We start from the raw sequence: 16,947 nt of genomic DNA on the forward strand, positions 1-16,947 counted from the left end.
TCGCACCGTGAAATTTTTGCAGCTGTTTTTACGGCCCCATAGAAATCTTGCCTTTTTTTTTGTGGGCCATATTGCCCTAATTTTCACGGTCTGCCGCAATAACGAACCGCAAAAAAATTGCGAATCGACATTTTTCTGATTTCCAATATTATGGAAAAAGTATTGGAAAAAAAAACCTGGCGTTCCTCAAAACGGTATTTACGGTGCACCGCAAAAACAAGCTTTCATTGTTTTTGCCTCCCCATTGATTTTCAATGGGGCCCGTGTCCGTAAGCCGTGAAATATATTGAGCAAGCTCGACATTTTTTTTCACGGCTGTAAATACAGGCCTTACGGCGTACGCCACTCCTATGAATTTTTGCGACCCCATAGAAATGCATTGGGGAAGCAAAAACGGGCCTAAAAAAACACAGCAAGTGTAAAACCAGCCTAAAGCTATGTGCACACGTTGCGGATTTACTGCGGATCCGCAGCGTTTTTTAACGTGCAGAAACGCTGCAGATCCGCTAGTGATTGACAGTACAATGTAAATCATTGGGAAAAAAAATATGCTGTGCTAATGGTGTGGAAAAATGCTCACGGAAAAGCTGCAGATTAAAAGGAGGAGCATGTCACTTCTTTTGTGCAGATCTGCAGCGTTTTTGTACCCATTCCATTATAGAAATCCGCAGGGGTAAAAAAACGCATGAAATCTGCACAAAATCCTCAAGAGCTGCAGAATCCACACAGAAAATTCCAGAGGCAAATCCGCAACGTGTGCACATAGCCTTATAGTGTTTTTTTAGACTTTTTATATCCACTGCATAGGTTACATTGTCTACCAGTCTGTATAAAACCATTAATCTGCGTAAGTAAAAATATTTGATATTAAACCCCCTCATCTCCACCAATCATTCTGTGAAGAGAGGGGATCATTCAGCAGGCATTAATATACAGTAATACCCTCATACATACCATTAGAGTAGTGTGTTTACCTGGCTTCTCGTGCACGGGGGAAGATTGGTCTTGTCTGAATGAATTCCTTTATGTGATACGATTTGTTCTGCGTGAAACACAGGTTCCCTGTTATGAGGGCTTTAGGACAAGTATGTATAGCATTCAAAATTGGGCTAAGCTTGTTTTTTTGCAAAGATTGATAAATCTTAAGTAGTAACATCTGGAAGCCCCCTGTGCCAGCGCACGTTACATGTGAGACCCCTTTATTAACCATGCCGACTTGTTTCCATTCATTATCACAGGGAGAAAGATGCCAGTGCTGTCAATGTAGAGGAGCTGTCTCCTTTCCTTCTCAGGCTCATGGGTAAGCATTCTTTGTATTTTTTTTTATTTACCTTTTTTGGACTGCTGTTCACAACAATGTAAGATGAGTGTGAGACTCTTTAAAGCAGATTGGTCACTATATATTACAAGACAAGCTGAAAAGATTATTAAGTAAATCTTAGACCTGTTGACATTGGTGCACTCACTTTGAAAATCCATCAGAATGCCTGTTTTATATCCATTTATATGATCATTTTGTGAGCCTAGCTCAATTTAGTATACTGTGGGAAAAGATTAAAAAATGACTGACCATTACATACATTTTCAAAGTAAATACACAAACATCATCAGGTCTAAGATACCTATTTAAAGGGTTGTCCACTAATTGGTCAATCCCTTCTGAATCCCTATGTTTCCCTCTTGTAAAATAGCAACTTATTCTCTCCTTCGGGACAGGCGCCACTCCAGCGGTGTTGACACTCGCTTTCCCGGGGCTCCTGTAAAATTGTCACGGGGTCCCTGCAGATAATCAGCAATGACTTCACTCTCCCCATGATTGCACACTTTCACTTCCTTGGGATGTACGTGATACGTCTGAAGGTGGGGAGAGTAAAGTCAGCACTAATGTCCGCAAGGACAAGGTCCTCTCCCCTCTGTACCAGTCTGTCATCATAAATTTGTGTACTGTAAATGATATCTATAACCCTGTATGTAACCCCTTTCTCATGTACAGCACCATGGAATTTTTTTTTTTTTTTTTACTGAATCATGTTTATTAAAAAATTTTCAGGTTACACAGATAAACACAACAATTCCGCAAACAGAGCAGAGTAGATTATTAATACAATAAGAAAACAGACATACCAACGCAAGGGAGGGGGGGGGAAAGGGAGTAGGTACACATAGGTATACAACTGTAGATTATTTAGATCAAAGGTCTAAACATAAACTAACCTACTGAAATACAGGTTCCTGAAAGTCAAAGCGACATATAAACTAGACAGCTAGGCACAGTGCAAGATTTTCACGTGCCGGGAGTATCAGATCCCGGATCACAGTAGGACAAGCGTCTTCACGCTGGGATAAAGGAAAACCGGCTATCAAGCCACGGCTCCCAGATCTGAGACTTTTTTGTTTTTGATGACGCAGATAACACCAGTGCCCGTTCGTATTGGCAATGAAGGTTCATCCTATCAATCACAGATTGTATGGTCGGTGCGCTAGTCACTCTCCATTTGGAAGCCACTGCCAGTCTAGCGGCTATAAACAAATGTGAGAACACACCTCTCAGCCCATGTGGGATCTCATCCAAACCAGCACCATGGAATTAATGGTGCTATATAAATAAATAATAATAATTAGCCGCAGGGATTGCGTGACATAACAATGCTACACAATCCCCGGGAAAGCCAGTGCCAACACCTCTGGAACGGCGACAGCACCTGAGGCGAGTATATAGATGTTGTTAATTTACAGTATTCCGAACGGGTGGACAACCCCTTTTAATAATGAATGTAGCTTGTTTTGTAAAAATCAGTGCCAGATTTGATTAAGCATTTTAATCAGATTTGTTAATATGATGACAGCATTTATATATTAAGTACACATATTTTCGTAAATATTTAATAAGTAAATTTGTTTGCACTTTTTGAGAGAAAAATGGCAATCTTCTTGTTTCTCCACGTAAGATCATTGTGTTTAAAGCGAGGGTCTGTCTCCCTTATTGTTAGATCTTATTAATTCTACCCCATCCTATCGTTTTTTTTTTTTTTTCTTTAAGTCCAGTTGGTGCTACAAGAACACACATAAACCTTGCACACTGCCCTTGTGTCACCAGTCAAATGCTGTGCCTATTTCTGCTCTGTCCACATCTCCAGTGCTCGCACATTCATCTGTGCCTATAAGTACTCCTGTAATCTGAGCTGCACACTCACACGTTCAGTAATTTTCGCGTTTTTTTCGCGTTTTTTCGCTATAAAAACGTGATAAAAACGCGAAAAAAACGCTAACATATGCCTCCCATTATTTTCAGTGTATTCCGCATTTTTTGTGCAAATGTAGCCTTTTTTTCCGCGAAAAAAATCGCATCGCGGAAAAAAAAGCAACATGTTCATTAAAATGCGGAATTGCAGGGGATTCTGCACACCTAGGAATGCATTGATCTGCTTACTTCCCGCACGGGGCTGTGCACACCATGCGGGAAGTAAGCAGATTATGTGCGGTTGGTACCCAGGGTGGAGGAGAGGAGACTCTCCTCCACGGACTGGGCACCATATAATTGGTCCAAAAAAAAGAATTAAAATAAAAAATAGTCATATACTCACCTTCGATGTCTTCCCGCCTCTCCGCTGCATGCTGCCGCTTCGGTTTCTATAGCTGGTGTGCGGTGAAGGACCTGCGATGACGTCACGGTCTTGTGATTGGTCGAGACCGGTCATGTGACCGCTCATGTGACCGCAACGTCATGGAAGGTCCTGAACCACACCGGCATCTATAGGAACGAACGCCTGCAGGTGAGTATAACCATTTTTTTTAATTTTTTTTTATTATTTTTAAACATTCTATCTTTTTACTATAGATGCTGCATCTATAGTAAAAAGTTGGTCACACTTGTCAAACGCTATGTTTGACAAGTGTGACCAACCTGTCAGTCAGTTTTCCAAGCGATGCTACAGATCGCTTGGAAAACGTTAGCATTCTGCAAGCTAATTACGCTTGCAGAATGCTAAAAAAACGCAAAAAAACCGCAAAAAAAAAATGCGGATTTCTTGCAGAAAACTTCCGGTTTTCTTCAGGAAATTTCTGCAAGAAATACCCTCAAGCGCGCCATTGTATATGTAATCAGCGACAGGAGCTTTTGTCAAGGATATAAGCAGGTTTTATAAAACAAGAGCTACCCTTTAAAGTACTGTTTGTGGAATTATTGTCTCTATATAGCTGTGTTTGTTTTACATACCGGATCTGCTGTAGTAGGTCTAAAAAGAGCATTTTCACTGGATATTGTAGTTTAGGAGTTCTTGGTCTTAAAATGACCTGTGATGTGGTTGAAATAAAAGGTTAAAACAACGTCTGGCATATCAGTTCAAGAAATATTGTGCTATCGTTGGTAGCAGTCCATGAGATTCATGTGGATTTCTAAATTAAAACCACTGTGATACTTGGAGTGCCCCAAAGCCTGCTAATGAAATCTTTAATGCATGTCTCCTGGTGAGAACCCTGATTATGGTATTTTTTACATGTTGGAAGCTTATTCAGTCTCCCTCATCCAGCCTGCCTGACAGTCGCAGCTTGTATTGAGCAGTGGGAGAGCTCAGCAGCAGGAAGAGCACTGAGATGCTGCCAATCAGACTAGTGGGCGGTATTGAGTTTAAACTTGTATTGAAGAGGTTATCCAGCATCCTAGGGGCTTCCTTCACACTTTAGTGATTTTTTTTTTTTCCCTTCATGCTCAAAAAACAGTCTGAACTTCAATAGTGTGTTTGATCAGAGAGTTATCAGAGTTTGGTCAGTGTGTCCAGTTTTTTACCATCAGATTTTGGGCAGAGTTTCAAAAGTTTTTCTTGGATGATAGAAAAAAATGGATTTCTCAAGCTTATCCAATCTATCAATCAGATGGCATCCAAGTGCTGTGTGTTTCTTTCACAGACCCATAGACTTGCATTATTGAGTTTGATAATAAATATCAGACATGTCTCTGTGCTTTTGTGCGAACCATTCTGTCCGAGGGAAAAAAAAAACTACCCCATAGACTAGGGGTCCTCAAGCTTTTTAAACAGGGGGCCAGTTCACAGTCCCTCAGACCATTGGACGGCCGGAATATAGTTTAAAAAAAACTATGAAGACATTTCCATGCACACTGCACATATCTTATTTTGAAGTAAAAAAACAAAACAGGAACAAATACAATATTTAAAATGAAGAACAAGTAAAGGTAAAAGAACAAACTTACCGGTATTTCAATGGGAACTATGGGCCTGCTTCTGGCTAATGAGATGGTCAATGTCCGGTTCCATATGTGTCACTGCTAGTCATGGAAAGTGAAGCAGTTGTTCTCTTTCTTGATATCATGGTTTCCTAGGGATTCCAAATGTCTATTAGTAAAATACCAATATATATATACAGCACTACAAAAACAGTATACCAGCAATAAAATTGCCCACGCAGAGACATACAGATTGCACTGCCCATCAATGCAGTTTGATCAGTTCCCATCAATGCAGCCATACCAGTCAATATCCGTTCAGCCTCACCAGTGCCCATATTGGTGGAACTCTGCTTTTACCTCAGGCTCAGACTGGTGTGGTTCGAAAGTCCCCATAGGCAGCATAGGTCCCCAATAGGCAGGTCATTGTCCCCCAATAGGCAGCATAGTCCCCAATAGGCAGTTAAATGTCCCCAATAGGCAGGAAAATGTCCCCAATTGGCAGCATAGTCCCCCAATAGGCAGGTAAATGTCCCCAATAGGCAGCGTAGTCCCCAATAGGCAGCGTAGTCCCCCAATAGGCAGGTAAATGTCCCCAATAGGCAGCATAGTCCCCAATAGCCAGGTAAATGTCCCCAATAGGCAGGTAAATGTCCCCAATAGGCAGGTAAATGTCCCCAATAGGCAGCGTAGTCCCCCAATAGGGGTAGTCCCCAATAGGCAGCATAGTCCCCAATAGGCAGGTAAATGTCCCCAATAGGCAGCGTAGTCCCCCAATAGGCAGCATAGTCCCCAATAGGCAGGTAAATGCCCTCAATAGGCAGCATAGTCCCCAATAGGCAGGTAAATGTCCCTAACAGGCAGCATAGTCTCCAATAGGCAGTATAGGTCCCCAATAGGCAGCATAGTCCCAAATAGGTAGGTAAATGCCCCCAATGGGCAGCATAGTCCCCAATAGGCAAGTAAATGTCCCCAATAGGCAGCGTAGTCCCCCAATAGGCAGCGTAGTCCCCCAATAGGCAGCATAGTCCCCAATAGGCAGCATAGTCCCCAATAGGCAGCAGGTAAATGCCCTCAATAGGCAGCGTAGTCCCCAATAGGCAGCGTAGTCCCCAATAGGCAGCGTAGTCACCAACAGGCAGGTAAATGTCCCCAATAGAGGCAGTATAGGTCCCCAATAGGCAGCATAGGTCCCTAACAGGCAGGTAAATGTCCCCAATTGTCATGATAGACCGGACCCGGCGTTTAAAAAAAAAAAAAAAAAAAAACAACAACAAAACAAAAAAACAGTACTGACATTATGTCCCCGCTGCTCTGAAGAGGTGCCTGCTCGACTCCGTCTTCTTCTGGCACAGGCGGTGTGACGTCATCAGGTGGCGTGATGACAACCGCGTGGTCTCTGCTGCATACGGAGGGCCACGCATCACCTTTTCTCACCGCCTCGTCATTCCGCCCGCGATTACCGGCATTGAACTGTAGTGAAGTTCAATGTCGGCCGGGCCTAGGGGCCAGCTAAATGTCCTCGGCGGGCCGCATATGGCCCGAGGGCCGCAGTTTGAGAATCCCTGCCATAGACTGATAGGTATGTTTTGTACACATATTCCCCAAAACATGGTACTCAATACGTATTGTATTGCATACATATGCCTTTATATGCTAAATTGCATATTGCGACAAAAAGCGACTCGCAGTTACATGATATACTGAAGAAAGAGTCATGCTAAAATCCTGGAAGTATATGAAACACCTTTTATTGGTTATATAACACACACAAAATATATTAAAATTTAGGGCTTAAAAGAGCACAACAATAGCCCATTGTGTAACAGAGCAATTAGAATAAATACAAAAAATACAAAAGATACAAAAGGTATTGCGGGTAAGTGACAGTTAGTCCAAGATAGAAATAGGAGCCAGGCATAACACCGGAGTGTATGGGGCAATCTCACAGGTAAGTGATAATATTACTATTGCACAATTCCCATATAAAGGCACAAAGGGAAAAACCACCCCAAAAGGGAGTTAAGGGGAGGTATACTTATAGCATGTAGCGGCTAACAGCCTCTAGCTTAGATTTCCCTATCTATCCCAGCGTTATAGCTGCAAGCAGTGCCTGTGTATAACATAGCAGCAATAGAAAGTATCAGAAAGATATATTACCCATCATAGTGTCCTGGTAGTTGTGCCACAGCTCCTTCCCCAACGCACGTTTCGGAAATAGATTTTTCCTTTTTCAAGGGGCGTGGCCAAACTTACCCGCAATACCTTTTGTATCTTTTGTATTTTTTGTATTTATTCTAATTGCTCTGTTACACAATGGGCTATTGCTGTGCTCTTTTAAGCCCTAAATTTTAATATATTTTGTGTGTGTTATATAACCAATAAAAGGTGTTTCATATACTTCCAGGATTTTAGCATGACTCTTTTTCTTCAGTATATTATGATAGGTATGTGTATCTGTGAAAAACAAACAGGATTTGTATTAGAAAAACTGATGTATGAAAAAAATGCTTAAGGATAATGCTCCTAAAAGTCTCCATGAACAGTTTCTGCAAGTTTTTTTGTCGTCTTATGACTTTTTGCTTCACTTTATGTGCCTTGGCATCATCCATTCCTCTTAAAAATCGTCTGTTCCCTTTTGATTGTAATTCACATTAGCCCTTCTGCTGGGCTGCAAGCCGAAAGTGAGCACAGACCTTCACCTAAACCCCTCACACTCTAGTGTCACACACAATCCTAGCTCTAAACTCTTCCCACTCCACCCTCTGCATCACACGCAATCCAGCACCATCTCCTGCAATATAGACACTGGTGCACGGAATATAAATGATGCACAGAACAGCAGCTCTGGAATTAAAGATTATTCCCCCACTCCTGTTCACTGATTAATGGATGGTCAGGCAGAAAGAGACGTATGTATATGAATAAATATTTTTAGTACACATATTGTAAGGTTACTACCGGACACATAGTTGATAGGAGGTATGTATCAGGGAGGTGGTTGTCCTTTATGTAAATCTGGCGTAATGCTCTAGTACACATAGTACTAAGAGGCTTGTTTTGATCATCTGGGTCAGGTTCATGGGCAGTCTGAGAGATGGGTGAACCTGGATATGGTTCACATGATAAAATGGAGTCTTTTTGAAACATGGTATGTGTGTATGGCGGTAAGAAGGCCTCCTATGTGATGTCTCCAGACTGAGCCGGTATACTGGACGCTATCCAGCCTGTATGTCCTGTACTGTCTCTAAAGTGAATTTGTTAGAACTGTTTACTTTGTTTTGCCAGCACTGAAAGGCTGTTTTATTTTCCTGTGGCATGGTTTATGAAGCACCGAAAAAGTCTGGAGATTTAAATAGAAACGGTTTCTGTCTGTTATCACCACGCACCCAAGTGAGTAGCATTGCCACAATTGGTGTAAGAATGGTGGTCAGCGTTCCCAGGGAACACATGTGGTTGCTACAGAAGTATTAAATGTCTAGGATGAAGTAGGATATAAGCCAGGGAGCAAAGTCAGACAGCATGGAGGACCTGATTAAACACTTGGTGCAAGCCCAGTAGCAGCAACAGCTACAGCAGCAACAGTTGGTACAACAGGAGACAAGTAAGCTGCTTATGCAACAGATCCAGCAGCAGGAACAAGTCCTGCATCGACGACAGCAGCAGCTGATTGAATTTCTCACAGAGGTGGTTCGTGGCCTGATGGCAGCTCTCACTCCAAGGTCAGCTGATGATTTTTCCCTCCGGAAGGTGGTAAGGTGAGGAGAAAACAACCGAGAGGCCTATTTGACCATTTTTTGAAAGGTTTGCCTAGAGGGAGAAACTCCCACCAGAGCAATGGGCAGAAGTGCTGACGCCATACTTAACGATGGAGCCTCACAAGGCCTTCTATGACTTAGCCTTACAAGAAGCCAAGGAATATGTTAAACTGAAATTTTGCCGCACTTGAGGGTGACAATGACTGTCAGGGCACAACTGGTCCACCACTGGATGTATCACCGTGACAAACCCCCTCGTTCTCAAATGTTTGAGCTGATGCACCTGGTCCAAAAATATTTGCAGCCAGAATTGTCTACCCCTGCTCAGATAGTAGAGCGAGTGGTAATGGATTTGTTCGTGCATTCCCTTCTGAGGCCAATACAGATTTGTATTGCCCAGGGTGACCCCTAGAACGCCTATGGCCTGGTCGAATGGTATCGGTTTCGAGGGTTCCTAGAGGAGGCAGCCCAATCCATACTGGGTGTCCAAACGGGGTGGAGGCGCAAAACCATACTGGGTGTCCCAACAGGGGGTGGAGGCCCAAAAGGGGGTGGGCGTCCAAGGTCCAAAGGGGCGGGTAAGTAATGCCAAAGATCCCAGCTGTCGATATTATATCATGGAAATGTCGCCCATTGTCCCCAGACCTCCGAGCAGATCGACTGTAGCCTGGGACACCGCTGTTCATACTGTGCTTATCCGGCCTGCATTGGGAACTGTCTACTCAGCGAGGGGCCACAGTCTTGTTCCGTAAAGGTGAATGGTTGGCAAGTGACTGAACTGCTAGACTCTGAGTTTGGTGACCCTCTTGAGGGCCACACTTCATCTTCAGCTGATTCCTGGGAAGAAGTTTGCCGTCCGCTACCTTCACAGGGATACCAAGGACTATCCAGTAACTAAAGTGGACATTGAAACGGTCCAAGGTACTGAGTCCCAAGAGGTCAGCATGGACCAGGACTTATTATACACCATTATCATAGGCTGGAACTTTTGCTTGTTTTGGGACTTGTAGGGAAAAGGGATAGGGTTCGGATGAGAGATGTGTCGCTCCTAAGGAAGAGTCCTCACTCCCAGAGTCTGACTGGTTTCCCTTGTGTGTCTATATGGAGGATGAGGTGGTAGTGTCCCCTGACGCTGGTATTCCTGAGATATGGTTGAGCGGCGAAAGGTTTGGGTCTGCTCAACATAGGGACTCAACTCTAAAGGAGGCATTCAATGTAATGTAACCTTCCTAAAAAGGATAGCACAGGAGCCAGGTTTCCCTATCTTATGTTGAGTGAGGACTTATTGTACCGAGTTACTAAGGTGAGGGAGGAGATAGTGAAACCATTGTGGGTACCAGGACCCTATAAACGGAGGGTCCTGAACATAACCCATTCATATGTCTTGGGTGGCCTTCTGGAGGTGGACAACGCAAGAACGGGTGATTCGAGAGTTCTATTGTCCCTGGTGTCACCAGTAAATCTTAATGTATTGCAGATCCTGTTCCACCTGCCAGATAACTGCCCCATCTCTCACTTTCAAAGTTCCCTCACACCATTACCCATTATAGAAGTGCCATTTGAGCAAATTGCCATGGACTTGGTTGGTCCCCTGGTTAAATCTGCTTGTGGACATCAATTTATATTGGTTATCCTTGACTATGCTACTCAGTACTCTGAAGCTGTTCCTCTGAGAAACTCCTCTGCGTTTTTTCTAGCCCGCAGGATTACCGAAAGAGATCCAGACCAACCAAGGAACGCCCTCTATGAGTGAGGTGGTGAGGGATCTGTGTATGGCCCTGCAAATTACACAACTGAAGAAGTCAGTGTACCATCCCCAGACTGACGGCCTTGTGGAAAGGTTGAATAAAACATTGAAGAGTATGCCTAGTGTCACGCTGAGGCAGGCAGAAGGAAGTTAGTGAACCTACTGGACCACAGAGTACTTTGTGGAAGCTGAATCCTTGGAACCAGCCAGACAAAGATGTAAGGTGAATGCAAGACTTTATTTGGAACTACAACCTGGAAAACCCACAGGGAGGATCCCCCGGTCCGAGACACCGAATACCTCCAAGGGAGCAATGGCAAGCGAACCCCCTATACAGGGATTGTCCCGAGACAGCCAAGGAGGCTTGAGTGAGACGGTTCCAAGACCAGAGGGTCAGAGCCGAAAGGGATGGAGACCCACCGAGGTAGGAAGCGAGAGGTCCAGGAAACCGGAGGAGAGGCAAACAGGAGGTCCGGAGAATACTGCCAGAATTTGAGGACAGATGGTGGACGGGCAGGACAAGGAACTAGGATTAAAACACAGAGTGTAAATGCACGGAGCAACTAAGACCGCACTGGCAAGCGCAGGACCAAGACCTGGGAATGGCAACTTGGAAACAAAACACAAAATTGCCCAGGCATTTCCAGAAAGAAGTGAGGACCTTAAATACTCACAGATCTCTCAACAAATGGCTGGGTGGACACTTCAGGAAAAAGGGTGCGCTGGCCCTTCAAATGCTCTGACAGCGGTGCGCGTGCGTCCTATGCTTGCTCTCCTGCCACCAGGAAGCGGAGGAGACATGCCGAGCAGACGCCACAGCCGGAAGGAGCGCTGCAGGAGCGTGGTGAGAAGGATTGCGGGGACCAGGGGAATGCCCACGAACCGACGGGACCTGATCTCCCTGCACTTTGGAGACGGGACCGGTCGGCCGAAGTGTTACACTTAGAATGGTCATAGAAAAGGACTGTCAAGACTAGAACTGTCTCCTACCGTATCTGTCTTCTATCCAGGAGGTTCCACAAGCCTCTACCGGATTTGCTCCTTTTGAACTTTATTATTATTATTATTATTTATTACTGTGCCATTTATTCCATGGTGCTTTATATATGACCGTTTTCATATATACATAACAAAAAAATACACTTGAACAAAATGAGTCACCGACTGGTACAGGATGAGTGAGGACCCTGCCCGTGATGGCTCACAATCCACATGGGCTTCCCAGGTTTCTTTTGCTACATCAAGGAGACCCTGCAGATGTCAGCCAAGTCACGCCCCACTGAATCATTCTCAAGCACGTTGCGCAGATGCAGGAGAGGATTGTGAAGCTGATGCCCGTCGTAAAAGGACATCTCCTCCAGGCACAAGAGGCTCAAGCTAGGATCTACAACAGGTCAGCCAGTGTAAAGCAGTTCAGCCCCAGGGACTGAATCCTTGTACTAATTCCCACAGTGGATTGTAACTTCTTGGCCAAATAGCAAGGCCCCTATGAGGTGGTGGAGAAGCTTGTGGAAGTGAACTACAAGGTTCATCAATCAGGAAGACGAAAACTGTACCAATTGTACCATGTCAATCTTATGAAGCCATGGCAAGACCAGGAACCTGTTGAAACTCCACATGAAGCAGATGTTGAAGGGGGAAAATGCTTGCATTACTCTCTGGTTTCTTTCCCTGCAGGATTTTAGCTTCCATGTGGAACATAGAGCTGGGAAGCTACATGGTAATGTTGATTTCCCTCTCAAGAATCCCGTGTCTAGTGGTAGAAGGTTCCAAACCCCACGGTTTTAGGCAAAGGGGGAGGTATGTAAGGTGGCCATCGGACATATAGTTAATTAGAGGCATGTTTCATGGAGGTGTTTGTCCTCTGTGATGTAAACCTTGAGTAAAGCTCTAGTGCACATAGAACTAACGGGCTTGTTTTGTACATCTGGGTCAGGTTTATAGGCAGCCTGAGAGATGGGTGGGTCTGGTTGCCCACACCCCACTTCCGGGTGTGGTTCACATGATAAAATGAAGTCTGTTTGTTTGAAACATGGTCTGTGTGTGTAGGTAAGAAGACCTCTTTACTTTGTTTTGCCTGCACTGAAATTATGTTTATTTTCATTTGCTTGCGGCATGATTTATGAAGCACCAATAAACCAGCCTGAAGGTTTAAATGGAAATGGTTCCTGTGTTACCTCACCACGCACCCAAGTGAGTGGCATTTCCAAAATATATATAATACTCTGCCGTGTACCAACAGATACAAGTGAGAGCTGTGTCTGCAGGAGCGGTATGCACATGAGTATTGTGATTTTTCTGACTCACTGGAGCCCTGCCTGTCCTTCAGTTTCCAGAGCTAGGAACTCTGGGAGAATCTCATGTGAGGTCAATGGAAGTGAGGGGATTCTCAGCAAGAGATTAAGACAACAGTTCAGATTACAGAGGGACTTGAGAAAGGTATTTAGTAGTTTATCTATGCCCGTTGGTTCACATGAACAAGACTGTAGTGGCCAACACCTTTTAAGGATTATACTGTCATTGTAACATGGATTATCATAATAAGTACATCAGCCTCATCAGGTCTAAAGAAATCTATTAATTTATACAGTTTGGATTGTAAATTAGTGATAGGGTCGCTTTAAATATGTGATACAAGCTACAGCTACACACACTAATTTTGGAAAAAATAACTTTGCAAATGGTCTTTTTTTTTTTTTTTTTTACCACTAAACACTCAGCTTTTGGTCTACAAATCAAATCCATATTCCTACGAGAATCCAATATGCTTGATATGGCCAATTTCGGTCTTTGACTTTGAATCTTCTTAAATAGATTGATGAATGTCATTTTATTTGGTTCACTCTACCACAATATACAGTGAATCTAAATATATGTTGTGTGACATGGTATGTGAGATTTGCTTCACTGCACTAATGGTTAATGAGGTGTGCATATTTCAGGTTTGAAAAAATAACTCATTTACTAATCTCCGGTCTTCCATAATTACAATTATGTGAGACAAACGGACCATGGCATGGGGGAGAACCTGAGCGCTATATGTCTTTGGACTCTGCAGTTATGAGATGAAAGATGTAATTCTAAGCTCCTGTGTGATCCTAGAGTATAAGGGTTTCTTCACACGTTGCATTTTTATTGTAGAAACAAACGCATTGTTTTACAGCACTAACAAAGTGAATGAGGTTTCTGGAATCTTGTGCACATTTTGCTCATTTTTTTTCTTTGCAAATTGAACCATCAAACCGCTTTTTTTTTTTTTAATCTGTATCATGTCACTTCAGCGTTTTTGACAGGTACAAATGAAAGGGAAAAAAATGCAATTAAAATGCATAAGAAACAGACATTTTACAAACCCCTTTTTGCCAATACTCTGCTGCAAATACTAGTCTGTGCACACACCCACATAAAGTTCTTTTACTGCAAGTAATACATACATTCTAATCTTTTTCTTGTCATGAAGGGTTTGTGACTAAATGGTTGTGGTCAGCCAATACTTTAGGTAACAAAATTATTGATTTCTGTGGAAGTTTTCAGCAGTCTTTTGGCTGTGTTTACTTTAATGTGTAACAATATTGTATTACAAATTTGTAGAAAATTGGAGACAATATGTATCTGTGCTTCCTATCAGCAGCTTCCAGTACAAAGATATATAGGCTAAATGCATATTACAATGGAACCTCTGGTAATGGATGCCACTGTATTGCATCTAACTATATACAGTGGGGAATATAAGTATTTGATACACTGATTATTTAGCAAGTTTTCCCACCTACAAAAAATGGAGAGGTCTGTAATTTTTATCGTATGTACACTTGAACAGTGTCGCAGGTCTACAGTTTTGTCCCTGGTGTCCTTAGACAGCTCTTTGGTTTGGGCCATGGTGGAGAGATTAGAGTGTGATTGTTTGAGTGTGTGGACAGGTGTCTTTTATACAGGTAACGAGTTCAAACATGGGCAATTTTATACAGGTAATGAGTGCAGAGTAGGAGGACTTCTTAAAGGGAACCTGTCACCTGAATTTGGCGGGACCAGTTTTGGGTCATATGGGCGGGGTTTTATGGAAAGGGCGAATCAAACACCCGAAAACCCCACCCATATGACCCAAAACTGGTCCCGCCAAATTCAGGTGACCGGTTCCCTTTAAAGAAAAACTAACAGGTCAACAAGCGTTAGGCTGCTTGCACATGTTGCGGAAAGCCCTGCGGATTTATCTGAACTGATTTTGGTAAATCCGCAGGTAAACTGCACTGTGGATTACCTGTGGAATTACCGCTGTTTTTTTTTGCGGATTTTGTGCGGATTTTGTGCGGATTCCATCTGCGGTTTTACACCTGCGGATTCCTATTATGGAGCAGGTGTAAACCGCTGCGGAATCCGCACAAAGAATTGACATGCTGCGGAATAAACAACGCTGTGTTTCCTCGTGGATTTTTCTGCAGCATGTGCACTGCGGATTTTGTTTTCCTTAGGTTTACATGGTACTGTGAACGCATGGAAAACTGCTGCAAATCTGCAGCGGCCAATCCGCTGCGGATCCGCAGCAAAATCCGCAGGGTGTGCACATACCTTTAGAATTCTTGCTGGTTGGTAGGTAATCAAATACTTTTTTTATTTTCCCCACAGTATGTCCTGGTGTATATGATAAACAGATGCTTTGAATTTGCCCCTATGGGAAGCCTCTTGCTCATTCATGGGTGCTGGAGATGTGCAGTCAGTTCACCTCAATGGAAAGGCTGGTTGTTAGGTTAGGTATCCCTAGCACCCAGACTGACACACATGGCTCTGCTTGTCTGTTCAAAGCTTGGTTTGGCAGCAAAGAAGGGGAATAGAGGGGCTTATCAGATTCTTTTTTTTATTCTTTATAACTGAATGTTTTCCCACAATAAGTATTTATCACCTTTCCTGGTTACCATTGTAAAACATTGCTGGCATCGTTGCTTTTGCTGTCAAACACGACGATACACGCCGATCTGACGACCAAATAAAGTTCTGGACTTTCAGCAACGACCAGCGATATCACAGCGGGATCCAGATCGCTGCTGTGTGTCAAACACAACGATATCGCTATCCAGGACGCTGCAACGTCACGGATCGCTATCGTTATCGTTGTTAAGTCGCTCAGTGTGAAGGTACCTTAAGGCTATGTGCACACGTCCAGGATTGCCGCGGAAATTTCCGTGGCAATTCCGCAACTCCCTGCCGCGGGTATAACGCATGCGTAATTGGCATTGGTTTTCCCGCTAAACTCTAGCGTTTTGCAAGCATAATTAGCTTGCAGAATGCTAGCGTTTTCCAAGTGATCTGTAGCATTGCTTGGAAAACTGATTGACAGGTTGGTCACACTTGTCAAACATAGTGTTTGACAAATGTGACCAACTTTTTACTATTGATGCTGCCTATGCAGCATCAATAGTAAAAGATCTAATGTTAAAAATAATTAAAAAAAATCTTGATATTCTCACCTTCCGGCGGCCCCTGCAGCCTTCCCGCTCCTCGCGATGCTCCCGTTCCCAGTAATGCCTCGCGGCAATGACCCCAGATGACGTAGCATCATGCGAGACCACTACGTCATTGCCGCAAGGCATTACTGGGAAAGGGAGCTGTTGGGAGCATCGAGAGGAGCGGGAAGGCTGGAGGGGATGCCGGAAGGTGAGAATATCACGATTGTTTTATTTCAATTCTTTTTTTTTTTTTTTTTTTTTAACAATTATATGGTTCCTAGGGCCTGGAGGAGAGTCTCCTTTCCTCCACCCTGGGTACCAACTACACATGATCCGCTTGCTTCCCGCATGGTGGGCATAGCCCTATGAGGAAAGTAAGTGGATCAGTGCAGTCCTATTTGTGCGGAATCCCCGCGATTCCGCACAAAGAATGAAAATGCTGTGTTTTTTTCCGGAATGCGATTACGCCGTGGAAAAAATGCAACATGTGCACAAAAATTGCAGATTGCATTCTAATAATAGGATGCTTAATGTATGCGTTTTTTAGCGGTTTTATCGCGTTTTTATAGCGGAAAACCGCTGAAAAAACACAAAAAAATCCTGAGCGTTTGTGCACAGCCTAAGAATACCTGTGACTGCAACCAAATGCTGCCGGGGAGAATAAAGTTCATTTTCTCCCTGCAGTATTCAGCTACATACAGGCACCCAGCAGGTTAATAATGCTATTAACCTGCAGAATAACCCCATATCTGCAGGTTAATAGCATTTTTGCTGGTTCCCTTTAAGCATACATACCGGCGCTCCATTCAGTGTGCATGA

At 43.5% G+C, this 16,947-nt stretch overlaps 1 protein-coding gene across 3 annotated transcripts in view; it reads left to right on the top strand.

The window, feature by feature from the left end:
- AFG2A (AAA ATPase AFG2A) overlaps positions 1–16,947 on the top strand; it is a 701,600-nt gene that overhangs the window by 37,282 nt on the left and 647,371 nt on the right. For all 3 annotated transcript variants that reach the window (XM_077279095.1, XM_077279096.1, XM_077279097.1), the window contains exon 4: positions 1,239–1,300. In XM_077279095.1, the coding sequence (XP_077135210.1) occupies positions 1,239–1,300 (62 nt within the window). The remainder of the gene's footprint in view (positions 1–1,238; positions 1,301–16,947) is intronic.

The sequence above is a fragment of the Ranitomeya variabilis genome, chromosome 1 (genome assembly GCF_051348905.1).
Source record: "Ranitomeya variabilis isolate aRanVar5 chromosome 1, aRanVar5.hap1, whole genome shotgun sequence".
Classification (NCBI taxonomy): Eukaryota; Metazoa; Chordata; class Amphibia; order Anura; family Dendrobatidae; genus Ranitomeya; species Ranitomeya variabilis.